Genomic DNA, 27,823 nt, shown 5'->3' on the forward strand with positions numbered 1-27,823 from the left:
ATGAATCTACATTCGCATTTAGGTACATTACCGATACATGGACTGGGAAAACTACTCGGGTACCAACACCTTTTCCCAACGGTTCTTGGAATTCATAAATTCCAACAGCCTGGATCAACTAATCCATTGTCCCACCAGGGGCTGCAATATGCTAGACCTGGTCATTACCAACATGGGAGATAGATGCTCCACACCAGTGGTCACCCCCTCATTGGTCAGGTCAGACCATAAGCAAATCACTCTTGACATCCACATCAAACCCCCACCCCCCAGTAAGGAAACCTCCGTAAAAAACTTCTCCAAAGCTAACTTCATGCTACTCAAGTCAGAAGTGACAAACTTCATGACACCCATGCAGATGGGATCTGAACGTTTGACTGCTGAATCCTACACTAAAGCACTGTATGAACACATCGACTCATGCATGAATCGTGCCATCCCAAATAGAACCAAGACGCTCTCCTCCAAAAAAAGGAAGCCAATCTGGTGGTCTCCTGCCATAAACAAACTATACAACAGAAGTAAGAAACTGTTGCAGAAAAGAGAAAAATCCCAGGATGCAAAAAACTCCCTTACCAGCCTCAGTAAGAAGCTGAGATCCCTCATAAAATCCTCAAAAGCTAGTTACGAAAATAAAATTGACAAAGATTCCAAAGACAACCACAAGTCATTCTATAGTTATGTCAGGAATCTAAATGGCAATGCTCAGATCTGCTCTGAGCTACAACTGAATGGTATTAAATATACTGATCCCAAGGATATTGCCAATATCCTGGCAGATCGATTTAGTGCCAACTTCACCCCCTCTCACCCCCTAAAGGGCCCATTTCAATACCAAAAGACTGCCAAATTCCGGTAATTATGGCCACACAGGTAGAAACCGCACTCTCCAAAGCTAAGAATACAGCATCCATGGGAACAGATGACATCCCGGGCTATTTACTACATGGACTACAAAATGAACTGGCACCTCACCTAAGTGTCATGTGTAATCATAGCCTCACCTCAGGCTTCATGCCCACTGAATTGTGCACAACTACAGTTATCCCACTCCACAAGGGGCGATCCAGCTTGGATCCCAGGAACTACCGTCCCATCAGTCTGACGAGCCTGATCTGCAAGGGCATGGAATGCATTATCATGGAACTTATAAACAAAGACATTGGCAACCTTCAAACACTGGACCCCACCCAGTTAGGGTTCCTGAAGGGCCAATCTTGTCTCCTGAACCTGATTGATTTCTTCAAATCAGTCTCCAGACCTGTGCATGAAGGTAAGGCAGTCCACACAGCCTATCTCGACCTCGCCAAGGCCTTCGACACCATCCCCCACTCTAGAATCATAGATAAACTTACTAAGCTGAGCATAAATCCCTACGTCATGCGATGGGTTGCCAACTGGCTTACTGGCAGAACCCAGACTGTAAATGTAGCCAACTCTAAATCCAGCTTCAGACAAGTGGCAAGTGGAGTACCTCAGGGTTCAGTCCTGGGACTGCTGTTGTTTGGCATCTACTTCTCTGAAGTACAGGCCAACACTAAGGGACTCTGGCTAACAAAGTTCGCAGATGACTGCAAACTGGGAGCCATTATTGAATCCCCAAATGATGTGGATACTCTACAAAAGGGCCTTACAGAAATAGATGCTTGGTGCTAGAGCCATGGGCTCAAGCTTAATGCCAAGAAATGTATAATTATCCCCTTTGGGAAAAACCATGTACCCATGAATTACCACATAGATGGCAGTACACTAAACACCAAAAGTGTGATGAGAGACTTAGGGACACAGGTGGACAGTGGTCTCACCTTCGATAACCACATCGGTACAACAGTCAGGAAATCCTTCTATGAGGCACACCTCATCACTAAGGGCTTTTCATCCAGGAAAAAGGAGGTCATTGTCCCATTGTACTCATCCCTCATTAGACCCATTATAGAGTATAATGCCCCGTTTGGTCTGTACCTCACAAGACATCTGCAACAGCTGGAAAGGCCGCAGAAATACCTCACTAAAAGAATCAGAGGCCTAAAGCAGATGCCATATGCTGACTGTCTAAAAAAACTCCAGCTATACTCTGTGGCATATCGTCTACTCAGAGTCACCAAACAAAAAGTCTATTGCACTAAAGTCACTCTGCCTATCACAGAGTCAATCTCTGCTTAACATACAAGGCCATGTCAAACCCTGAGCTGTTGAACATGCTCCACGTAAAGAAATCCCAATCCCTCAGAGCCACACACTCTAGGGATCTAAACCTTGTCATCACAATGAACAAAACATGTGGGAGGGATAGGTTCCTGACCCAGAGACTCCACCTACTCTGGAATAGACTGCCCATACATGTCAAGCAGAGCGCCTCCTTGGCCCTCTTCAAAAGGAACCTTGACGATTGGATGGGAGATAGGAAATTCATACCGGGGATCATGTCAGTCACCCTGTTAGACAGGGGTCCAGGGAAGTAAATATTGTGGGAAGAAATATCCAGGGAATTGTTATGGCTACGCTTGTATAGGCCCTAGGGCCGATAGCCTAGTACAACCTATGAGCCTATGTAACTCCATACGAATTGCAGGAGGAGTCATTACTGAGCACACTGAGGGTGCTGCGAAGAGCACTTCTGGTTAACATCAAAGATGGAAACAATACTAATTTCATGAACTTTAATCATACTTTGATTTAGGGATGGGGTCCATTCCCATCATGGTATACTTGGAGAAATTAAAAAAAGGGATATGCAAGGCTTGAGTAATTGAAAAGTATTGACTGACAGCAATGAAAGTTATTAAATATTTCAATATTTTCATTATTAATGTAGACTTAGAGTGTGACAGTGTCATGTTTCAGGTCCTGTACAAACAGTTACTATTAGACAAAAACGAGTTGTGTAAAAATAAACACATCCATGGATACAACAGTTTGGTTTACATGCACATTAATATTAGCTGTATCTTAATATTGATACTAATAATATCTCAGGAGTGGTGGATCCTGAATTAGGGAACAATGTGGCATCAGCAAGATGACATTATTTTGTATACATGTCCAGTGAAACAATTACTGCTGGATATACAGAGTAGAATTATTGAAAAGTGCCAGCAAGAAGCTATGAAAGATCTGAACTATTTTTCATACTTCCTTTAATAAGGCAAACATGGAGTGCAATGCTGCATTGGGAGGCCTATACAACAGCTGGATGTTTACAAAACTGGCAGTAAAACATGGTGGTTCCACTATATATAGATGGGTTATAAGTGAGAAACCAAGTAGCTGAACAGAAATTGCCAAAAAAGAAAATGACACAAAACAAAACTCTTAAGTATTTTTCAAAGGGGCATGCCCCTGCATCCCTGAGATTATATACTGAATCTATACAGCTGCACCAACAAGAAGGGAGAAATCCTCAAAAAAAAAAAAATCATTGTTGGAGCATATTAATTTACTATCAAAACTAGTTATCAGCATTTATACATTGGGAGCTTGACATCTGGGGACTTGAGGCTCAGAGAACTTCATCATTAGGAAGTACAGATGTATATTAACATGGCAGGTAGCATGAAGATGACATTTGGTACAAGTGTTTTTGAGGCATACTGTAATATTAGCAATAGTCCACTACTAAGTCTAACATTGCAGGAATAGTTTCTGATGCAAGGGAGGAATGTATGTTTTGGGGGCAATGAATAAATTAATGAATGGATCCAATGATTATTATAAAAAAAAACACACATCATTAACAGGAAATAGCCTGAGACATAACTGGCTGTTGATACTCAGAATACTATCTTATAAATGGTAGATCATTCATTATGGAACAAAGTACCATCTGCAAGCTAACAGAAGGTAGTGAACGTCACCGGTGGATATACAAAGCTTTAGTCACTGAAGATTGCAAAAGGTTATGAAAAATATGAAACAGGTTACATAATAACATTGATAAAGCAAAACAATTAATTGCGATACTATTAGGTTAGGGGACGTAGGAAAACAGCGGGTGTTAGAAAAACATCATGTTAAACATATTTGAGTAAGAAAAATACAAACATATTACTGTTGTTTTGATGTACACTCCATTAATATTAGGATTTTTGTAATATTCAGACTAATTTCTCTTCAACAGTATGTTACATGTTATGAACATGGTGGCTTTACAAGTTGAGAAGAAATGGTTAAGTATCCGTAGTGAAAACATCGCATTAGGATATATACGACTTGAGTTACTGAAAAAGTTTGATGAAGTTTATACGATTTATGAAGTATTTCTCATTAATAAACCATAAATGGAGTTTGTACATTCTGTTAATATTAAGGTTATTCTAATATTCAGATTAATTTATCTTGAATAGTATGTCATAAGTTAGGAAGCAAGGGGGCATCCGAAAGATGAGAAGAAATAAGTATCCACAGAGAAAACATTACTGTGGGATATACAAGGTTTGAGTTGCTAGAGAATGTTTGCAGAAGTTTATAACATTTATGAAATATTTCCCATATTAACATTAATAAATCATAAATGGAATTTGATACCGTCATACTGAGGAGGATCTGTGTTGTTAGAAAACAAATTATCGTAAGTACAACTGGGCAAGGGAAACAAAGAAAATGATGTAAGCATTTATTTGAAATACACCATGTTAATATTAACATTCTAATATTGATACTAATATCACATGGACAGTAGGTAATCAGGAAACAAGGTGACACCTGAATGCTGCCAGGACACAGTGGGTGCCTTCAGTGAGCATATCACCAGTGGACATACAGGGCTTGAGTTAACGATGAATGTTTATAAGAGGATAAGAAAAAATGAAAAAAAAAATATGTATTTATATTAATAAAATAAGAGAGAGTGTGATACTGTCACGCCTGGTGGAATATACAAGCAGTGTGTTTTATAAGAATACTACCACTAGATTAATAATTTAATACTGAGCCTAGTATCAAATGAATGGTAGGATATGTGTTATCTGAAAGCTGACATGATTTTCTAAATGTGCACAGTTTAACAGTTAGTGTGAGAGATACAGGGATGAAGTTATTAAGGAGTGCGAATAGCTATGAACACATGACATATCTTACATTTTCCATTAATTATGAAGTTATTAAGGAGTGCAAATAGCTATGAACACATAACATATCTTACATTTTCCATTAATTATGAAGTTATTAAGGAGTGCGAATAGCTATGAACACATGACATATCTTACATTTTCCATTAATTATGAAGTTATTAAGGAGTGCAAATAGCTATGAACACATGACATATCTTACATGTTCCATTAATTATGCAGAAATTAAGTATAATACTATCATGTTGTGGTGGGTGCATGCAAGCTATGGACTTTGGTTAAAAGCTGGCATTAAAACATTGTGGATAATATGCAGCTATCCAGAGATATAAAAGTTTGCTAAAAGAGTTATGAATGTTTGCTATATTTTAATAGATACATTAATATTGTAAGAGCTGCGTGGTCTACAGGCAAACTACTACTACCATCGTACACAGCATTATAGTACACAATGCTGCTACTCATTTGCCACATAACATATCTGGTTTTGAAGATTAATATTGCTGTTTTGAGACACTGTGAAACTACAATATGCATAATTTGCATTGATTATATATAACAAAACAGCAATGTGCTACCCAATCTTATACCACTAAAAAAACTCTTGAACAGACAAGTCACTCACTGACACGCCTGGTCTATTTTAAACAGATACAAGTCTTTGACCATAATTCTACTACTATTTATGGCAGAAAATATTTTCTTTCATAAAACTGCATTATAAATTTAGTGCAAGCAATAAGTTTTTTGATACCAACATCAGTGTGTAGCCCATCATCTAATGAACAACTTTCATAGTTTACATTTTTTGTAACTCACACCATTTGTGAGACATTGCAAATCATATGAGGTGCACTCATAGTAAAGGATTTAAGAGAAATCCGTTCAGGAAGCAAGTGGTTTCATGGCTTAACAACTTCTGGAAATAAAATGATTAGTTAGCCTGCCAGTATTCAGAGCTGAATGAGTTAACACTACTGCAGGGGACATGAGAATAAGGGGGGCAATGAGACAAGAAAGAGTTGCATTAGAATATGCACTATTGCCAGAAAGTTGTGTTGATGGCTGGGGCATGTAGTATTAGTTTACACTATAATATGAGACAAGAATGTTAAGTTACTCACTGCTACTAGTGATACATATTAACATACTCACAGAGGATTATTTGATCTAGCTGTTGGAGGATCTTAGTTGCATAGGTTGGAGCCACAGAGTTGAACAGGGATTCTTTGTGAATCCTCGCCTGGGTAGATTATTATTATATATCTTCAATATGAAAGAAATGAGGTTGCATTGTTTTTATTTCTAGATGAGAGCTAATATAAGTTTTCTAGGGACTTCTTGTCAAAAATATATTGAAATAAAAAGCACATATATGTGTGTGCTAGACAGTTACATATACAGGACTATGCCCTTTTTTTTTGCATATTCAATGTATGTTTAAAAATGTTTCATCAGAATAATGCAGAATATTACAATATCGTATTTTAATATTTAGGGAAGGAAACTTAAGTTCATGGTGTCAGACTTTGTGTTATTAATAATGGGGAAACATAAAATGACTTGTGTAATATGTATGCAGTTTACAAGGTACCAAACGTTTTGAGAGTAAAATATACAAAAGTTTATTAAACAACAGTTTAACATATGGTCAATGTTTTACTGTTATAGGACTGTTCACTGCAAAGGGCTGTGGCAGTTTACCTTTCTGCAATGACATAATAGGAATTCAGCAGATTACTGGGCTAGTAGGTTGCTGCAATACTAACAACTGTAACAATGCCACAACAACAAGTAAGTCCTGGATCAATAATTTACATTAATTATACTTTATTTTATGTATTTACAGTTCTTAGCGTATTTGCTCTTTGAGACCTTTCAGTATGACAAATCCATGCAATAATATGAAGCATTTAGAATTTCTCAGAGAATGATTAACTATGACATAAGAAACATAAATGGAATAATGCTTGCATCTATATTATTTTGCAGGTTTCTTTATCAATCAATTTACAGAGGTCTGCTTGCAGTCTGTCTGTAATTTATTTATCAGCAGAAGATGTATTACAGCAGCCTGAGCCCCAGGTGCTCAGATACCATCACTTCACAGCCAAGAACTCAGGCATCTTGTAACTCATATGGCCATTAGTTCTTGCTTGAATACTGTGCTTGATTGAGGGGTAGTAGTCATTGTGGAGAAAGTGTGGAGCTACCGCACCTCACCCGAACACAGTATTCAATCGAATTCAGGTAAGGTTAGCGCAGTGGCCGTGGCATGGGAGTGCAGCCTAGTCTTTTAATTAGCGATTGGAAGTGGGAACTTTAGGTTTAGGAAGCAGGAAGGGTTTCAGGTTTATGAAGTATGAAGGGAGTTTTAGGGTTAGGAGAGGAGGGTTAGGGAGTAATCATGGACTTTAGGATTGGGGAGTGGGAATGGAGTTTTAAATTTAATGTGGAGAAAGGGAGCTTAGGGCAAGGAAGCAGGAGTGCTGTTTTAGACTCAGGAAGTGAATGGGCAGTTTAAGGTTTAGGGAATGGAAGTGCAGATTTAGGTTTAATGAGTGATTGGGGGCTTGCTATTATTAGTGTTGGGGATTAGGTGGGAGTTTTTAGGGTTAGAATTAGAGTTCAAGTAGGGTTGTGTAGTTCAGTTTGGGGTGGGTGGTGGGAGACAGATAATTTACTAGGACTGAGCTGTTGGGATGGTCGGAATTAGGCCACTTGTCAATTAGAGCAAGTGGTAGCAAGCATGTGTGTCTTGAGCTAGAGGCATGCAGGCAATTGTAATAGATCCTTTGTTTTATTATTTTTCACATCCACTGAGATGCACACAGTTATCTCTATTATGCTTAACCACTATACTGTCCAAGACCATCTCTCTGTCTATGCAAATACATTCAGATACAAAACTGTGGGAACTGTTAACTCTATTCAAACAAGCAACCTTAAGAAGGATTGTTATACAGGGTGAAAGTTATTTCAATGAAAACAAATTTTTGCACATGTGTTTTTTGACTTCATTGATTTTTCTTCTTTCACTAAAAAGGACAAATCACTTAGCAGATGAATAGTATTGAAAAAACGCATTTCACTTGAATTTTGGTACATCAGTTCATGCTTTGTCTGAGGTTATTTTGTTTTTTTCAACGAAAAGGTTTTGTTTTGTGTTAATTCAATCAATGGATTTTTTTTTGTTATAAAAGAAACTAAAGAAAAATCTGTGAAGTTTATTTCTAACATACAAGTGTTTTTTTTTTTCTGATTGTTAAGAGTTGTGAAAATCTTCATTCATTTTTTAAGAAGAAATGGTCACAAAATTTCAGTGACAAGAGTTTTCTTTAAATTCTTCCTTGCAGTAACTTTTCATCTTGGCAGAACATGATAGAAGACAATATTAAGTAGTTTGGGCTGAAATATCTAGAATTTATGAAAAGTTTCAGAAAAAAAATGCAGTCTGAGCAACTAACTTCCCCATTGAAAGATCTCTATGATTTATTGGATTATTTTGAAGTTATTCTTGAATGAATGCAAAGGAAGTAACTGCATGATTGCAGCGAGTTTGAGAACAGACCCATCAGTGTAGTAACATTGCTTGTAATCAAAGCAGAAATGTGGAACTTATGCTTCATCAATGAAAGTCTCCGATACAGACTTCATTCGGAATTAGGGCAGTAACCAGTATGAGCAAAGAGGGCAACGAAATCTCAAAAAAAAAAATAGCCAAAGTAGAAGTTTTCATTTTCACTTCTTGAATTTTGTGCTGCATCACATTTTATGCCACTATTTTTAATCAAACTGCTAACATCTTTCAGAAATTAGTACTCCAGAAAAGATAAGCGCTTATTTTAAGTAACAGATTTGTTCATTTTAGTCTTAAAAAAGATAAGTGATATTCCATTATCTGAGTCAGGATAGCATTTAGTATTTAAGGAATCAGACAAATTAAGTAACACAGTAGTTTTTTTTGGAATAGATATACACAAATATATTTGAACTTACTCCATGATGCAGGGAGAGAGATATCTATTTTGTATTATCAGAGAATCAAGACAAACAACACAGGGAAGCATTGAATGAAAGGGAAGTAGGGCAGGAATATTTCTTAGAGGAACATATATACTTTAGAACAGACTGTCCCTATTCTGTTGTCTCCATTAAATCTTTAAATGTGCAGACAATCCACCAGGGAGTCTGACTGTCTTCCAAAGTGAGTAATTACAGAAAAAAAATAGAACATTGTACAGACAGCATGTTACAGCTGGAAACGCTGCAAGTGCTACTATCTCAGAGACTTGAAGACAAGTTCCTGGATGCCAGGGACTTCAGCTCATACCTCTCAACTTCTAAGAGCAAGAAATATGGACAAAGTCATAAATAATGAGGGGACAAGGGCCCAAAAATAGATACAATTTTTAAATACTCCTCTTCCAAGCTTAGAAAGGTTATATGATTTGTCAGTGATTTGCCAAAAAAAAACACAATTTTATGCGAAACAGACCAAACATATGAGGCAAAAATTTTGATATTCTGTGAAAATCTGTACAGTTGAGAGGTATGCTTGAGTGTCTTGTAGCCCATTCAGGCAGCAGCTAATTTGCAGACTCAAATACAAGATCAGCCAGGCAGCTGCCTATAAGTAACTACAGCTGGTCATATGGTAGGTAAAGAAGTGTTCATGGGATAGATGCATCAGGAATAGGAGGGGGGGGTGGAGATTTTAGGTTTAGGGAGAGGAAAGGGGATTTTAGGCTTAGGGAGTGATCGGGAAGGTCTTAGATTTAGGGAGTGATCTGGCACTTCAGGTTTAGGTGTCCCAAGTGGGAATTTTATGTAGTTACAGGATCTATTACAAGTGCTCATATGCTTTTTGCTCACAACACACCTGCTCCCTGCCATTTGCTGAAAAACATAAGTACTTTAACTCGATCTCCTTTAAATACTTAACCCTTTCACCACCCTATCCTACAAAATTATATAGCCTTACCAGAACTATAACACCAACCTAAAACACTTTGCTCACTCCATAAACATAATAATGCTTACTTAAAATTCCACTCCTGCTTCCAAAACCTAAGACTCCCTTCATGCTCCTTAAACCTAAAATCTGATTCCTGCTCTCTAACCCTAAGACTCCTTTCTTGCTCCCTAGCCCTAAAACTCCCTTCCCATTCCCTACCCTAAAACTAAACTCTCCCTTGCTGTTCACTTTCTTAACCTACACTCCCACACCCCTCACCTCAGCTTCTGCATTTATCTTGCCCAAACTTAAGTAATGCATTTGGGTAAGCTGCTTGAGTTCAAGCACAAGGTGAGTACAACCTTCTCAGGCAACAATACACTCATGTCCCTTTTTTCGAGACAGTAATCTTCAAGCTCTTGGTACTCAAGCACTTGCAGATCACCCAAGTATGACTGTAATGCAGCATGATTAGTTTATTAATTAAGATGAGTCTGTATTTCACCAAAGTCTGAATTTTTTTAAACTGCCAGAATATTACATCTAACAGTTCTGAAATAAATACTAGAGATATGTAGCAACTACAGTAAAAGCATTGCAGCAAAATATTCTTAGAATGACATTGCCAGAGTGCTGACTCTCTGAAAGTAAGATTAGTTTATTGAGTTACATGGAAATTCCACTGAAAGAGAGAAAAAGAAACACCAGCACAAATAAATATGGTTGTTATTAAATGTGGAATGCTAGTACCAATATGACTCAATAATTAATTTGCTTGGAAACTTTTACTTTAAAAATATGTATTTGACATAAATATTTACTATAAATATGCATTAATAAGTGGTTTTAGCTTAATAGCGTTTTAGGCACTGCAATATATTCTTTTATCTTGCTGTATATACTTCTAATTGGTATATATGTGTTTACATATATAAGAAAATAGTTATGCTTCAAGGGAAGCTAATTAATGTTTTGTAATTGATTATTTATTTTGTAACTATTTTGTATAAAAGGAATGGTTAGTTAAGCATGTAAGGATTATTAACATCAAAGAAAACCTGAGCCAAGTTACCTAATTTTATTTTTCCATGTACCATTCATCTGTTAAGTGGTTTGCTCCTTGGGCTTGATAAAAAGACAAAAATAATTAATTTTCTTTGGCTATATGACCAGAGACTGGCATCAAGATGGATGGCAAATGTGGCCCATCTGGATTCTGGTGAGAATGTAGGTTCTGTTAGATGCAGAAAAATATTGAATAAAGAAATCAATTTACAATATGGCAAACTGGGTCAAATATATGATACATAAACTCAGGTACTGCAGAACAAATGATATTACCATAAAAAGTGATTGTAATATAACGTCTGTACTCCTTGAAAAGGTTCTCTCTCAATATTGTGACCAGTCCTGAAGGCTGCATTTTCATGTGTGGGTGGGTATGTTTGTGAACAGTAGCTACGTATTCTGGTACCCTAAGCAGTTCCCAAACTGACACGTCTTTCCAAGGTGTAGACAAAATATCTCTCCCAAAAACTGTAGTAAAACAAATGTAACAAGTGGCACTGCTACAGCTAAATTCTACACATAAAACCCTGTTACAGCTAAATTCCACACATAAAGCCCTGCTGCAGCTAAATTCTACACATAAAGCCCTGTTACAGCTAAATTCTACACATAAAACCCTGTTACAGCTAAATTCCACACATAAAACCTGCTACAGCTTAATTTTACACATAAAGCCCTGTTACAGCTAAATTCTACACATAAAACCCTGTTACAGCTAAATTCCACACATAAAACCTGCTACAGCTTAATTTTGCACATAAAGCCCTGTTACAGCTAAATTCTACACATAAAGCCCTGTTACAGCTAAATTCTAAGTGAGCAACCAAGGTCGAAGAACTCAGCATTAAATAACTTAAAACAAAACTTCAACCTAAAGTTCTTAGTCTTTTCTATTCCAATGGCAGAACATCCAAAAAGACAAACTGAATAAGAAAAACTCACTTTAATAAAACAACAAAGCTTTTGGGAATAACCCTTCTTCAGTGTTAATTATTCAATTTGTCTTTTTGGATGTTCTGCCGTTGGAATAGAGAAGACTAAGAACTTTAGGTTGAAGTTTTGTTTTAAGTTATTTACAGCTAAATTCTACACATAAGAGCCCTGTTACAGCTAAATTCTACATATAAAACCCTGTTACAGCTTAATTCCACACATAAAGCCCTGTTATAGCTAAGTTTCACCATAAAGCCCTGCTACAGTTTAATTCCACACATAAAGCCCTGCTACAGCAAAATTCTACACATAAACCCCTGCTACAGCTAAATTCAACACATAAAGCCCTGCTACAGCTAAATTCTACACATAAAGCCTTGCTACAGCTTAATTCCACACATAAAAACCTGTTACAGCTTAATTCCACACGTAAAGCCTTGCTACAGCTAAATTCTACACATAAAACCCTGCTACAGCTAAATTCCACACATAAAACCTGCGACAGCTTAATTTTACACATAAAGCCCTGTTACAGCTAAATTCTACACATAAAATCCTGTTAAAGCTAAATTACACACATAAAGCCCTGCTGCAGCTAAATTCTACACATAAAGCCCTGCTGCAGCTAAATTCTACACATAAAGCCCTGTTACAGCTGAATTCTACACGTAAAACCCTGTTACAGCTAAATTCCACACATAAAACCTGCTACAGCTTAATTTTACAAATAAAGCCCTGTTACAGCTAAATTCTACACATAAAACCCTGTTACAGCTAAATTCCACACATAAAACCTGCTACAGCTTAATTTTACACATAAAGCCGTGTTACAGCTAAATTCTACACTTAAAACCTTGTTACAGCAAAATTCCACACATAAAGCCATGCTGCAGCTAAATTCTACACATAAAGCCCTGTTACAGCTAAATTCTAAGTGAGAAACCAAGGTCAAAGAACTCAGCATTAAATAACTTAAAACAAAACTTCAACCTAAAGTTCTTAGTCTTTTCTATTCCAATGGCAGAACATCCAAAAAGACAAATTGAATAAGAAAAACTCACTTTAATAAAACAACAAAGCTTTCGGGAATAACCCTTCTTCAGTGTTAGTTATTCAATTTGTCTTTTTGGATGTTCTGCCGTTGGAATAGAGAAGACTAAGAACTTTAGGTTGAAGTTTTGTTTTAAGTTATTTATAGCTAAATTCTATACATAAAGCCCTGCTACAGCTAAATTCTACATATAAAACCCTGTTACAGCTTAATTCCACACATAAAGCCCTGTTATAGCTAAGTTTCACCATAAAGCCCTGCTACAGTTTAATTCCACACATAAAGCCCTGCTACAGCAAAATTCTACACATAAACCCCTGCTACAGCTAAATTCAACACATAAAGCCCTGCTACAGCTAAATTCTACACATAAAACCTTGCTGCAGCTTAATTCCACACATAAAAACCTGTTACAGCTTAATTCCACATATAAAGCCTTGCTACAGCTAAATTCTACGCATAAAACCCTCCTACAGCTAAATTCCACACATAAAGCCCTGCCACAGCTAAATTCCACACATAAAGCCCTGTTACAGCCAAATTCCACACATAAAGCCCTGCTATAGCTAAATTCCATACATAAAGCCCTGCTACAGCTAAATTCCCCACATTGCAAGGCCTGAAAGAGGTAGCTAGTGACGGACCTGATTTTCAAGGGAAGGGGGAATCTGTATAATGGGATAAATGGTTACTGTATACAGAGTGGACCCCTGAGGGAGGGCTAGAAGGTAAGAGAGTACAGCAATTGTTAGTGCCTAGAGCCTACTCTCTGGCGCTTCTACCTGTAGCCCATAATATTCCCTTTGCAGGTCATATGGGCATAAAACGTACAAAGAGATGTATTATGCAGGAATTCTATTAGCCTGAAATTTCCAGAGATGCAACAGGGTACTGCAGGACCTGTGAGCAGTTCCAAAAGGTAGGCAAGGCAGGAGACACGGTGAGAGCTCCTTTGATGCCTTTGCCTGTGATTGAGGAGCCATTTCAGAGGGTAGTTATGGATATTGTGGGGTGGTTTGAGTACCCCAAGTTCCATAGGGAAAAAAGTATATCCTAGTGCTAGTAGACTATGCTACAAGATAACCTGAGGCAGTGGCTCTGTCCTCCATTGAGGCAGAAAAGGTGGCAAATTCTTTGTTATAGATTTTGAGCAGGGTAGGTTTGCCAAAAGAAATACTGACTGACAGAGGTGCCAATTTCATGTCATAGCTGCTGGCTTGTCTGTGGAAGTACTGTGGGGTGAAGCTCCTGAAGACCACCCACTATCATCCCCAGAGTAATGGTCTTGTTGAGAGGTTAAACTCTACAATAAAGTCCATTCTACGGGCATTTGCAGACAAGTTTAAGAAGGTGTCAAAGGAAAAAACTTCAAAGACCAATTCACGTAAGGTTCAAGTATGGCACCCTTTATTACTTGCAGCAAGGAGAAAAAGCATGCAAATACAGGATTTGTCTAAATTACGAATGAGCAGTATGCTACTTTTATACAATTCTATGAAATGTTACCTTTCTATTGTTGACGTAGTTAGACACAGCTTTCTGTATTACTCTACAGAAAATGTTACTTAGATTTCCTGCTGACATGTTCAGATTTAAAACTCACTATGTGTTACATAGAAAATGTTACTTAGATTTCCTGCTGACATGACTGGATTATTGTTGATTTACAAAAACATTTGAGAAAAACAACATGGCCTTGGGGCTTATTTTTAGCCCACTACAAACTTTCTATTCTTCAATTGTGCAGTTCTAATATATATGTGTTACATTTTACCTAGATTCAAGGTACATTTCTAGCTTAGGTACAAGTAATGCTGACTATGGTTTATACTTTCAAGCAGCCTTTGTTTTCATTATCAATAGCTTCAGCAGCTGTGTACTTTCTCATGGCATAAGCAGAAAATCAATAACTCTTTGTTAAGTCTCATGACACTAGTAGAAACACTTCTTGTTAATTTCCATGGCATAAGCAGATCATAGCTGCACATATTTTCATGACATAAGCAGGATTGGAATGTCTCTAGTAGCTGTGCAGATTCATGCAGTGTAAACAGAATAAATGTATTAACCCTTTTAAACCTGGAATGCTAGTGCATGCATATTACTAATACATACTTTTCTAACAGAGGGAGTGGGACAAATATTTGCCCCATCTGTTGTTTGCTTACAGAGAGGTTCTACAGAAATCCACAGGTTTTTTACCCTTTGAGCTGCTGTATGGGCATAGGGTAAGGGGACCTCTAGATTTAATTTGAGATGAGTGGGAAGGTGAGTATGAATCTCACAAGGAGTCTGTTATGGCATATGTCCTAAACCTCAGCACAAGGCTCAGGGAACTCATGGGCTTGGCCCAGGAAAACCTGGCAGAAGTCCAACAACAGAAAAATGTATGGTATGACAGGAATGCTCGAGGTAGAGAATATGCAGTAGAGCAGCAGGTAATGGTTCTCATTCCTGTCAGACACAACAAGGTGCAAGCAGCTTGGGAGGGACCCTACAAAGTGGTAAGAAAGGTAAGTGATGGTAAATACATAGTAGAACTGCTAGACAGGAGACAAGAGCACAAATTGTACCATGTTAACATGATGAAAACTTTACCATGATAGGGAGGCTCTTGTGCTGAGCATTTGCAGCAGATTGCAGGAAGAGTCTGAGGGAGATCTGGTGACTGATCTCCTCAGTGAGGCTCAGACTGACACCTCAGTAGAATGGGTAGCAATGTCCCAGCAACTATCTCCTACCCTGGTTTGAGAAATCTGAGAGTGTTACAGGAGTTTGGGGACATGTTCACTGGGAAACCAGGGTGCACCTACCTGGTGCAGCACCAGGTGGATACAGGACCCCAAAGTCCTATTAGGCAGGCCCCTTATAGTGTGCCTGTGAGAGTCAAACAGATGCTGACAGGGGAGATACAGGAAATGTTGGAACTAGGGGTAATTCAAGAGCCCAACAGTCCCTGGGCTTCCCCAGTGGTGCTGGTGCCAAAGAAGGATGGGAGCACCAGGTTCTGTGTGGACTACAGGAAATTAAACAGTCACACAGTCAGATGCTTATCCCATACCTAGGACAGATGAGGCCCTAGAGCAGCTGGGTGGGGCTAAGTATTTTACAACCATTGATCTTAAGGGTTACTGGCAGGTGCCCTTGACTCCCAGTGCTAAAGAGAAGTCAGCCTTTGTGACTCCTTTTGGCTTGTATGAGTTCACAAAGATGCCCTTTGGGATGGAAAATGCCCCAGAGACTTTTCGGAGGCTGGTAGATCATGTCCTAGCAGGAGCAGGAGGGTTTGCCCTTACTTACCTAGATGATATTTCCATCTACAGCCATTCCTAACAAGAGCACCTTCAACATGTCAGGGAAATGCTGGGCAGACTACAGAGGGCAAGGTTGACCATTAAGCCAAGCAAATGTCAGGTGGGTATGACAAAGGTCTCCTACCTGGGACATAGAGTGGGGAGTGGTAAGATCAGGCCAGAATCTGCGAATGTGGAAGCCATTCAGGCGTGACCTGAACCTGTGACCAAAAAGCAGGAGAGGGCATTCTTAGGGACAGCAGGGTACTACAGAAAGTTTGTCCCCAGTTATAGTACCATAGCTGCTCCCCTCACAAACCTGAAAAGGAAAAACAGGCCAGATAAGGTAGTGTGGACCCCAGCATGTGAGCAGGCCTTCCATGAGCTTAAGGAATCTTTGGGAGGACCCCCTGTGTTAGCCAGTCCAGATTACAGCAAAGAATTTGTTGTGCAGTTGGATGCTTTGAACCATGGGGTGGGGGCTGTACTTAGCCATATTTCTTCAGAAGGAGAAGAGCACTCAGTGGTTTATCTCAGTCATAGGCTCCAACCCAGGGAGAAATGCTATGCAGCTGTAGAAAAGAAATGCCTAGCCACAGTGTAGGCACTGCAGAAACTTCAGCCTTATCTGTATGGAAGAAAATTCACTGCAGTGACAGATCACAATCCCCTAACATGGTTAAACAAAGCCAGCCAGCAAAATGTCAAGTTGCTAAGATGGAGCCTAGGGTTGCGAGCATATGATATGTCAGTGGAGCAGCGCAGTGGGATTAGCAATGCCAATGCAGATGGGCTCTCAAGACAGGGAATGGGGTAAGGTATGCTCAGACAGACCTAATCCTCTCAAGCAATGTTTCTCAAGGTTCACTTGAAAAACTAGCTTGGGTTCTCCAGGGATGGAGATATGTGAAGATAGGTGAAGGCTGCCAGCCTAGCCAGATAGAATTTTGTAGATAATTCTGTTATTTGTAAATATTAATATAAGCCACAGGCTTGTTCTCTTAAATGGAAGAAAATGCTGTTAGATGTGGAACTGTAAAAATGTAACAACAGTGCACTCTGCTGTAGCAAAGCTGATAAGTCAATTCTTTGATCTAAAACTCAGAGCTGAGATGTCTAGAGGGAGGCAATCTGCCGATTGTTTTGAGGCTAGAGTTAATGGCTAGAATTTACATGTATAATTTCTTTTATTGCTCTGGCTTCCTGACCAACTGAAAGATGAAAAGGGCTATTAACCTCTGAGTTCTGTTAGCCTGGGAACCGGAAATAAATTATTTAATCTGAAATGAAGCAGTGGTACTGTGTTATCAATTTAAGGACAGAGAGAATGAGGGCATTTGAGCATTTTGTCTTGAGAACATCCAACTCACCACTCTGCCTGTGTCTGCATGTAAGCAGGATCTTAGACTTTAGTATTTCTCTTAGAAATAGCTAGGAATTAGGAAGATTAGACTAAGTGTTTTTCTGTGTTGATGCCAGAACTATTATATGGTATTATTCTAAGCATTTTCCTGTGATCCCTTAACACTTGACTAGTACTGTGCAGTAAGAAGTACTGTCTTGTGTTTTTATTATTTATTAGTAAATATTTTTAAACCTTTCAACTTTGGCTGTTTTGTGTAGAGATAATTTAAGCTCTAGAGTACATTGCATGTATATAGTGATACTGTCCAAGTCATTCCAATAAGCTTTGCTGTTCAGTCACACTTACCATTTGGCTGATAATATTGCACAGTAATAACTAGGCATCCTTTGTCAAGGGCCTTTTTAGTAGCTGATATTAGTAGGTGGTGGCAGCTGGTACTACCTTTTAGACTACGCAGAAAGGGGGCACAGATGGAGAATCTGTGCCAGCATTCCCCAGGAGTGTCTGTGTGTTTGCATATAAATCATATCTCAAAGTGTGTGTGTGTGTGTGTGTGTGTGTGTGTGTGTGTGTGTGTGTGTGTGTGTGTGTGTGTCAGCTACTTGGGCAGGGACACGAAGCACTGGTTGGACAGAGAGGGTGCTGGAGGTTTTGACTTGCCCACTAGGCTGAGACCTGGACCCTATAGCTGTGCCAGTGGGGAGTCTTATTGGGGATCTGGAGAGAAAGGGAGAAACCAGCCCCAAACTGACAGTGATCTCTGTGGGCTGTTAAGGGAAATTGTACTTTACTGTATGCGTATTTGTTATACTTTATCTATATGGACGTCCCTCACTGGTGTTAGTGGTGAGGATTGAGGCTCCTTGATTGCTGGGCCAGTGCACGGGCATCACAATGGCTACCCATGTGAATAAGGATTGGCAAAGTCAACTCCACTTTCTCAAATTATACACTGTTTGCAATGTGCCTCTTTCCAGTATGTGCCAGTATGTCAACAGGAAAGAATGGAGCCTTAATAATAAAAACATAGTGCAGTTCATGTAGTCCTGAATTCAGTGTTAGTGGAGAATGTTGTGGGGTCGAGGCATCCTGCCAATACATTACTTCCATGAATTGTTTTTATCTTTGTTAAATGACCTAGATAAATCATTTCTTTATATGATGATTTTGCTGTATTGACAGCATTTCCTGCTTGGTTTCAGTGCATATGTAACTATTGCTTGTTCTACATTCACTGTTACGTTCATAGACAGTTACTAAGCATACAGTCTATGAAACCATTAAGGAGCCAAGCCCAGTTTCCTCAGAGTATTTTCATTTATTTATTTATTTATTTATTTTTATTAATTTTGCATTTGATTACCATAAACTGCAAATGGACATCAATTGCCCCTTTAACACAAAAGTCCGGGGAGAAAAGCTGCACAGAAATTAAAAAGTAATATCATTACCACATAGTAAAGAAACATAGCAGTAAAATATTGGTATTAAAAAGCCAAATACAAATATTCCCTGGTTAAGTGACTTGCTCAGAATCAGAACTGGTAAATGGAGGAGGAGAGTATCAAACCATAGAGTACAGAAAACAGCTCATTAACAGCTCATAGCTTTCATTTTGTTGACTGTTTTCATATATTTATTATAAGAGAATTGATTATTATTAGTAAGTACTACCTCTTTTAAGACCTGCACTATATTTGTCCTTGATTTTTAAAAATGTCCCACACAAAAACTTGCACTTCCATGATGGCAGCCTTGATGTGTTTGTGAGTATTTGATCTATGGTTTGTTGGAATGCAGTCCATCAATGTTTTTTTTAATATAAAAAACATAGACTGGTGGTGCATTCCATCACAAGTTACTTGTGTAAGACAGTGATACTGAACAGCACTGACAGTGTCTTGCCAAGACTGGGTGACATTGCAGCAGTGAGAAGGGTACATGGAGGGGAGGGCAAAAACATTTATTTACATATCCTGATAGGCACCTGATTTATCGGATGCCTAGTGAAATGTCAGCACTCAAAATGCCGAGTGCCGACATGCAGGGGAAAAAAAGACCAAAAACACAGGAGAAGAGCATTTGTTGAAAATCTTGAAATGTGCTCTTCTGCTTTAAACTTCTTTTTGCGGGGGGAGGTAGGGGGGTATTTAAGACCCCCCTGTACCCTCTATGCGTGGAGCAAGCTTTCTACCCCCGAACATATATGTATGTATGTATGTATATATATATATATATATATATATATATATATATATATATATATACCAACTTTGAGATTGCCATATCTGAGAAAAGGGAATATTCTGAAAAATGGCATGGCCATTCAGTCTCTGGATTTAGGGATTTATTTTAGCAGGTCACAACCATTTCATATGATTTCTAGTATATCGGGTCTATATTAGAACATTTAAGTTTCACAACTTCGACTCTAATATCGACCCCTATTCGGCGAACGCTGAAAATAGCAAAGCTGCAGAACACTGAATTTCTTCCTAGGGAAGGAATTCGGTTGGCTGTCCCTATGGCTTCACTATGTTCAGCAATGTGGTGGAATGTTACAGGTCGGGATCAGGTAAGTGTGCGATTGTGTGGACGTGAAGGTTAGGGCGCGGGGTAGGTGAGTTAGGGTTAGGGCGTGGGTCAGGTAAGTGTGCGACTGTGTAGACGTGAGGGTTAGGGCAGGGTAGGTGAGTTAAGATTAGGGCACGGGTGAGGTGAGTGTGCGATAGTGATGGACCTTAGGGTTAGGGTTTGTGTTAAGGTAAGTGGATAGCTAGTGGTGTGTGTACAGTTTAGTGTAGGGTAATATGTAGGATTTTAGGTGTATGTGTGTGGATTGCTGTTTGTTTGGTGTGTTTGTGTTGTGTCTATGTGTGTTGAAACAAACAGCTAAATTTTTCCCTGGGAAAAATTTTGCTGTTCTACATGTTCGATATTGTCAGCGTTCACTGAATAGGGGTCGATATTAGAACATTTGATGTTTTAAAAAGTCGATGTTCTAATATAGACCCATCATCTGACATGCCTTTCTTTTTTATTTTCACAAAAATGTCTCTGGTATCCTATCTAGTATTGGACTAGCTCTTCTCTAAATCTCTTTTATCCTTGGTTTTCCCAGGAAAGGAAATGCATCTGTACATCTGCTGGCTACCAGATATGTTTCAGCATTACTTTTGCCAGAGAAGCTGGTTAATTACTGTTGAACTGCCTAGATTACTAAAGTCTTTCAAGATGCAATAAGAGGATAAAGACCAGGTCCCCAACTATAATCATCATATTATGTGTTCAAGACATGGATGCTAAGAAATTAATTTCAAAACTGTAGCTCAAGAAGTAAATCTTGGCATCCTTGTCAAGAAAACATAAAGGGTTTATGACCAGAGAACTGATAATAATTCTTTGTAGTGCACAAAGCTTTATTTGCTCCACTACCTATCAGTTACAAAAAAAAAAGTGTAGGAGAGTGAAGTGTTTTGCTGTTTTTATAATTAAAACCATGAAGTGCCATATGGATCTGCAGCTGAACAATACTATGGACATTGGTTTGTTCAAAATAAGACAAGAAACATCTGTATCATTATTATTATTATTATTATTACTATTATTATTAATTAATTCATTCATTATTTTTTCATACTGCAGTCTTTAAAAATATTTTCTGTGCCTACATTATACTAGCACTCATTCTTATACCAATGGCATGACCTCAGGTCAGTTAAATCAGAGATTCTGTTAGCTTATTCACACCTACAGCTCTGATGCCACTGTGTTCTGCTTTCCAGCTGTACAGCCTGTTGTGTGGGCTGCCTTGTTTGAACTGTGCCTGCAGTGCTGATCACACTTTAAGAGCAGACCACACATAGAGTACACTTGTGCAAAATCTTGCCATAACAGATGTCCTTCTTTTCACTGTTGCTTTATTCATTACCTCTGAGTTCTCTTGCCAAGGATAGCCCAACATCTGGCCAGTATACCAAAGTTTGTATTACCTAGGTGTGTCATACATCAGATGTATACTCCACGTACAAGTGTAGGGCATAAAGGTGACATAGGCATGCTCTCCAACCAGAACTGAAGTGCCCCAGGAGAACAAGGACCCCCAGTAAAAAGGAGAACATGGACATCCAGAAAAAGAAAAGAGGAGAAGAAAAACCTCTTGGCCAAAAATAAAATGGTATCTCTAGAGAAGGAGGAAAAAGAACAGTGGAGGTAGGAGGGAGGGAGTGAATACTACAGCAGCGAAAAGAAGGACATCTACTATTATTGTATGATTTTACACAACTGTACTATGTCCTTCCATATCACTGTTACAGTATTCATTACCTCTGGGAGAGTACAAAAGCTATTGTGAAGGAAGAGAGGTGGAAGGCAAGGAGGAGCCCTCCACAAACCCATGAAGGATGGCATTGGCAAATCTTGCCCAGGCCCTGAAAATGACATCCAGTTTGTAATGTTTAGTGAATGTGGAAACTGTAGATCAAGTAACAGCTTCAGTATACAAAATATTTAAGAAAAGCTCCCTTGGATGCCAATTTTCTAGTAGAATGAGCTCTAACAGAAGCAGACAACTGTTTGTCATCAAAAGAAAAACAAAAAGAAATGGCCTTTAAAATCCAGGAGGCGACAGTTTGCTTAGAAACTGCCAAACCCAATGTTTAGGCATGAAAAGAACCTTTTTTGTCTAAATAATATCTGAGCTGCCTATGCAAGTCTAAGGAATGAAGAAATTTCTCACTAGAACTCTGTGTTGAAGGGAAATGGGAAGGAAGCTAGAATGACTGATTAAGGGACATCTCATTAACAACCTTGTGCATAAAGGAATGATGTGTATGGAGAGCCACCCTGCCTCTATAAAAAAAAACAAACAAAAAAAGGCCTAGAGTTCGGATAATCTTCTGGCAGAGATTAAAGCAACCAATAAAGTAGTCTTTCAGATGCAATATCGCAAAGAAGCAGAAGTGACAGGCTCAAAAATACCCAATACAGTTTTTCAAGGACAAAAATAAGATCCCAAGTAAGAGAATAAGCTTTCTTAGGGATTGATAGAAAGGACACCTTTTATAAATTGCTTGATCTCAGATCTGGAGAACAGAGGAGGATTCAATGGTAGACAGGCAGAGACTGCTGAAAAGTGAATTTTCACTAAAGAATATGCCAAACCAGCATGTAGCAGTTCACACAGGTGGGAAAGAACCAAAGAACTCACACTGAAAAGGCATCATACAGAAAATCTGTTCCACTTAGATGTACATGATTTTCTGGTAATGGCAAAAATGAGTGAACCAACTCCAAGATAGCAGCAATAATCCAAGTAAAATAATTTATATGATGACACCAAAGTTTTTAATTCATTCTAGGTTTCCTGGCCACCTGCAGGACCTTAAGCGTATCCTCAGAAAATTGGTGTCAGAAAGGAATCAGAACCCCATGACCTAAAGCGTCAACTGAAGAGTGGAAAGGTGAGGGTGAGGAAGAGATCCTTTGTCCTGTGTGAAAAGGTCCATATAGTGAGTTAACCTGTGATGATTGCCCCTGGCAGATGGAATAAGAGGGGGGGACCAGTGCTGTATAGGTGAAAAGGAAGTGACTAACAAGATTTTTGGAGAGTTCTTCTGGATCTTGTGAAGGTCCGTGGGAAGAACAATAAGGGAAGGAAAGACATACATACAGGAACATTCTCTTCCAAGAGAAAGATGTGGCATCCACTTTCCAAGCCAAAGGACTTAGGACTCTGGAACAGAACAGAGAGAGTTATCTGTTCATGGGGAGGCAAAGAGATCCATTTGAGAAATACCCCACTGATAAACTATATCCAGAAAAACATCACTGTAAAGCATCCATTCTTGAGGCTGTATCTTGGACCTGTGGAGAGAATCTGCCACAAGACTGTGCTCTGATGGAATGTAGACTGTCTGTAGGGACACATGCAGATTGATGGCTATCTCCCATGCTCGAAGTGCTAACCTGCAAAGAAGGTAAGGCCTTGTTTCCCCTTGATTGTTGATGTACCACATAACTGTGGTGTTGTCTGTAAAATCTTTCAACAGACCTGGCACCCAGAGTACCTGGAGAGCTTGATGAGCCAAAATAAAAGCCTTTGTTTCCTTGATATTGACATGATCTGTCTTCCGCTGAGGGGCCCAAAGGCTCTGAACCTTCAGAGTGCCTGAAGCAGCTCCCCACCCATCTCTGAGGTATCCCTAAAGACTTCCTGGGATGGCTGAGCAGTTTGGAAAAGCACACCTGGATTGAGGGAAATCCATTGAATCCACCAGTGCAATTCCAGTTTGAGATAATGGAGTAGAGCCAAACAGTCAAGTGAGTGGCAGTGTTGAAACAATACTGATTTTAGATACCATTGAAATTTCCTTATATGAAGGCTGTAACAGCCAGACAGATTGAAACAAAGTTAAGAAAAGCCTCTAACTGGAAAACCCCAGGTCCAGATGCAGTACCTAACTTCTGCTTAAAAGTATTAACCTCTTTGCACAAAGATTTAGCCATGAGTAAGAACTATTTATATGCACACCTCGAACAGACACCAAACTGGCTAACAACAGGAAAAACAATGATCCTACTTAAGAGTAAACCTGCAGGCTACCCTAAAAAGTATTGACCAATAACTTGCCTTCCAACGATGTATAAACTATACACAGGAACTGATGCCAACAGAGTTTATAGTCATATAGAAGAAAATTCAGTTATGGCAATAAAAGAAAGTCATATGGAACAAAGGATCATTTGTTGTTAAATAAAGTCATAGTGGAGAACTGTAAAAAGGGGAATAATATAAGCGCAGCATGGATTGACTATAAAAAAAATTTGACAGTATCCTACATTTACGAATAAAAGAGTGCTTAAAAATGTATAAGATACACCCTATACTGATAAACTACATCACATCGACCATGAAACAGTGGCAAACCACTTTGCAGTTAACCCATGATAAAGAACAAATTATTATTCCAGAGATAAAAATCCAAAGAGGGATATTCCAGTGTGACTCTGTCACCATTGCTCTTTTGCCTTGCCCTTAACCCATTAAGCTGTCTGCTCAACAGATTAAGTCATGGTTATAATTTGGCTCACAGAAAGCAACAAAGTGTAAAGACTTATCTTCTCTTTGTCAATGATTTAAAACTGTATAGCTCATCAGATGAGGAACTGAAAGCACAACTTCAAGTAGTCAAAACTTTTTCAGATGATAAAAGAATGTCATTTGGTCTTGACAAATGTGCAAAAGCAACCTTTAAAGAAGGAAATCTGCAGCACCAAGAAAACATCAATTTGGGACAGGAATGTGATATAAAAGAACCTGAGCAAGAGTATATAAATATTTGGGAATTGATGATGGATCAACAATAAAATATGAACAAATGTGAATAAAACGTAGTAAGGAATATTTTAGAAGACTTAAATTAATGCTGAAACAGCGTTGACATCTAGGAACAAAATTCAAGCTATAAACCAATTTGCTCTTCCTATCCTAACTTACAGTTTTGGAGTTATTGACTGGCCCCAAAAGGTGTTGGATAGATTAGACAGGAAAACAAGAAGGATGCTTCATACTCACCAAATGATTTATAGAAATCAGTGCATACCAAGATCATATATTCCTCATTCCAAAGGAGGTAGGGCCTCCTTGAAATTGATTACACATATAGATCTGCAATCATGGGACTGCATATATATCTGCTAACCTCACAAGACCCAAACACAGTGAAAGTTTGAAACATGAGGAGAATAAATCTAAGATGACTTCCCTTCTTAGTTTAGCAGAAGCATATTGGCGTCAAGCGGGAATGGAAATCAAACCAGAAGTAGATAAAAATCAGGTACCAATTGAATGTCCCATAAAAACAAAAGAAAGAATATAAGATTAAGGATCAGATGAGAAGGCAAGAAATGTGGAAAATGCATAAATATAGTTGCAAGTATAGAAAACTCCTGGAAGAACCTCATCTTGATCAGGATCAATTGCAGGAATGATTAAGGAGAGGTGAATTCAAACCAAAAGATGAAAGGTTAATACTGGTGGCCCAAGATAGTGGGGTGAGTACACATTGGTTTATGAAGACCATTAAACATGTGGGAGAAACAGACAAATGTAGGTTATGTAAAACAGAATTGGAAACAGTTGCACAACTTGTTGCTGGTTGTGATATACTGATGTCAGAAGGAATGTATACTGAAAGGTACAATAATGTGGCAAGACTGTTGCACTGGGGATTGTGCAAACATTATAATAATGATGAAGTAGCTGGAAAACACTGAAAATATGAGCCACAAAGCATCATAGAAAATGATGAAGTATATATAGCATGGGATAATCCATTACAAACAGTTCAAAAGACAGATGCGAGAAAATCAGATATAGTGGTCCATGAAAAGAAGGAAAAAGTAGCATTGATCACTGAAATAGCCACAGCCAGTGACTACAGTGTGTTGCATACACAGAAACACAAATTCATAAAATATCAGGATTTGAAGGCAGAAATGAAAGCAATGTGGAAGAAGATACCCAGACATTTCCAATAGTAGTAGGAGCAACAGGTCTTATAAAAAAGAATCTGCAGTCCTATTTAGATATATTGCCAATACATGCAACTCTGTACAAATTGCAGGAGGAGTCATTACTGGGCACATTATAGGTGCTGTGAAGAGCACTTCTGTCTGACATCAAAGATTGAAACAATACTAATTTCATGAAATTTAATCATACTTTTACTTAGGAATGGGGTCTATTCCCATCATGGTATTAGAAACCTAAAAGAGTTGGATAAATTAAAAAAAGAGAGAAACCTGGCCAGGGAAGCATGAGGATGGTAGAGATCCTGAACCCCACAGCCATAAGAAGCTTCTTGGACAGAAGACAGAACAGAGGAAGCAAAGAAAGAAAAATGCTTGTGAGAGATAACACTTTGGAGGCAGGAAGAGAGGCAAGCATTGGAACACTTTGCATCCTGCATCCTAGAAAAATGTGATCCTTGAATGAAATCAACACTGACTTCTGAAGGTTGACAGTGAACCTCAGGCTGTGTAATAGAAGCTGGATAAAGTGAAGATCCTGCAACAACTTGGCCTGGGATAGGACCTGAAGCAAGAGGTCATCCAGACAGGGAAATATCTGAATGCCCCAAAGCCTGCAAAAAAGTAACTACTAAAGCTAGGATATCCTCTGAGCTGTTGAAAGCCCAAACGGCAAAGTAGAGAACTGAAAATTTGAAGGAGAAACAGAGAAATGCAAAAGTTTCTGAAAAGAGATTGGATAGAAATATGAAGGTAGGTGTCCTTTAGATCAAGGGAAACTAGAAAAGCCTGGGAAAGCAACAGAGGAAACATAGTCTGAAATGGCACTATGAGAAAAGTATTCATAAAGGGAAGATTCAGGACAGATCTCCAGGACTCCTCTTTTCTGGGGACCAAAACTTCCTGAAATAAAACCCTAAACCCCTTTCGGTCTGTGGAACCAACTGGATGGTATCCTGGTCTAACAGACCCTGCCAAATGCCTGAAAAATGAGCAAGTTGTTCTGTAGGAGGTTGAGGGATACCAGAGAAGGATGGAAGGGGTTTCCAGACCATAAAGTAACCCTTCCAGTTAATGGACAGACCCAAAGAGTTTGTGGTGATCTTTTGCCAAACTTGGAGAGACAGGGAAAGTCTGAGGGACAAAGGAACCTGACCAAGAGAAAGATATGTTTCAAATCTTTCATGACCTTACCTTGATCTTGCAAGGTTTTAAAAAGCTTTGCCACAGCAGTGCCAAATATATTTTGGTTATCCAGAGAAGTATCTAGAAATTAACTCTGATACCATCTAGCAAGGCTTGAAGGTGGAGCCAGGAATAACACCTCATCACAGGACCAAAGGCAGCAGCCCCAGAGGAAGCATCAGCTGCATCATAACTGCATTTTATACAGTGATGGGCAACTTGAGAAGTGGACCTAGTAAGGAGAACACTGAAGCTTACCCTTAGAGTCAAGCATATCAGAAACAATCTTCTCAATATGGGAAAGAAGAGATACAATGTATCTTGTCATATTGGTTCGATAATTAATAGCCCTACAGGCTAAAGTAGCAAAAG

At 38.7% G+C, this 27,823-nt stretch overlaps 1 protein-coding gene across 1 annotated transcript in view; it reads left to right on the forward strand.

Annotated features, from left to right (window-relative positions):
* Window positions 1–27,823, forward strand: part of LOC122809248 (urokinase plasminogen activator surface receptor-like) — a gene marked incomplete in the record, with an annotated part of 361,759 nt that overhangs the window by 272,105 nt on the left and 61,831 nt on the right. Inside the window, 1 exon segment of the mRNA XM_044080574.1 lies at window positions 6,738–6,860. Within this exon segment, the coding sequence (XP_043936509.1) occupies window positions 6,738–6,860 (123 nt within the window).

Source organism: Protopterus annectens, chromosome 8.part0 (assembly GCF_019279795.1).
Source record: "Protopterus annectens isolate FY-2018-M chromosome 8.part0, PAN1.0, whole genome shotgun sequence".
NCBI classification, from domain to species: domain Eukaryota; kingdom Metazoa; phylum Chordata; order Ceratodontiformes; family Protopteridae; genus Protopterus; species Protopterus annectens.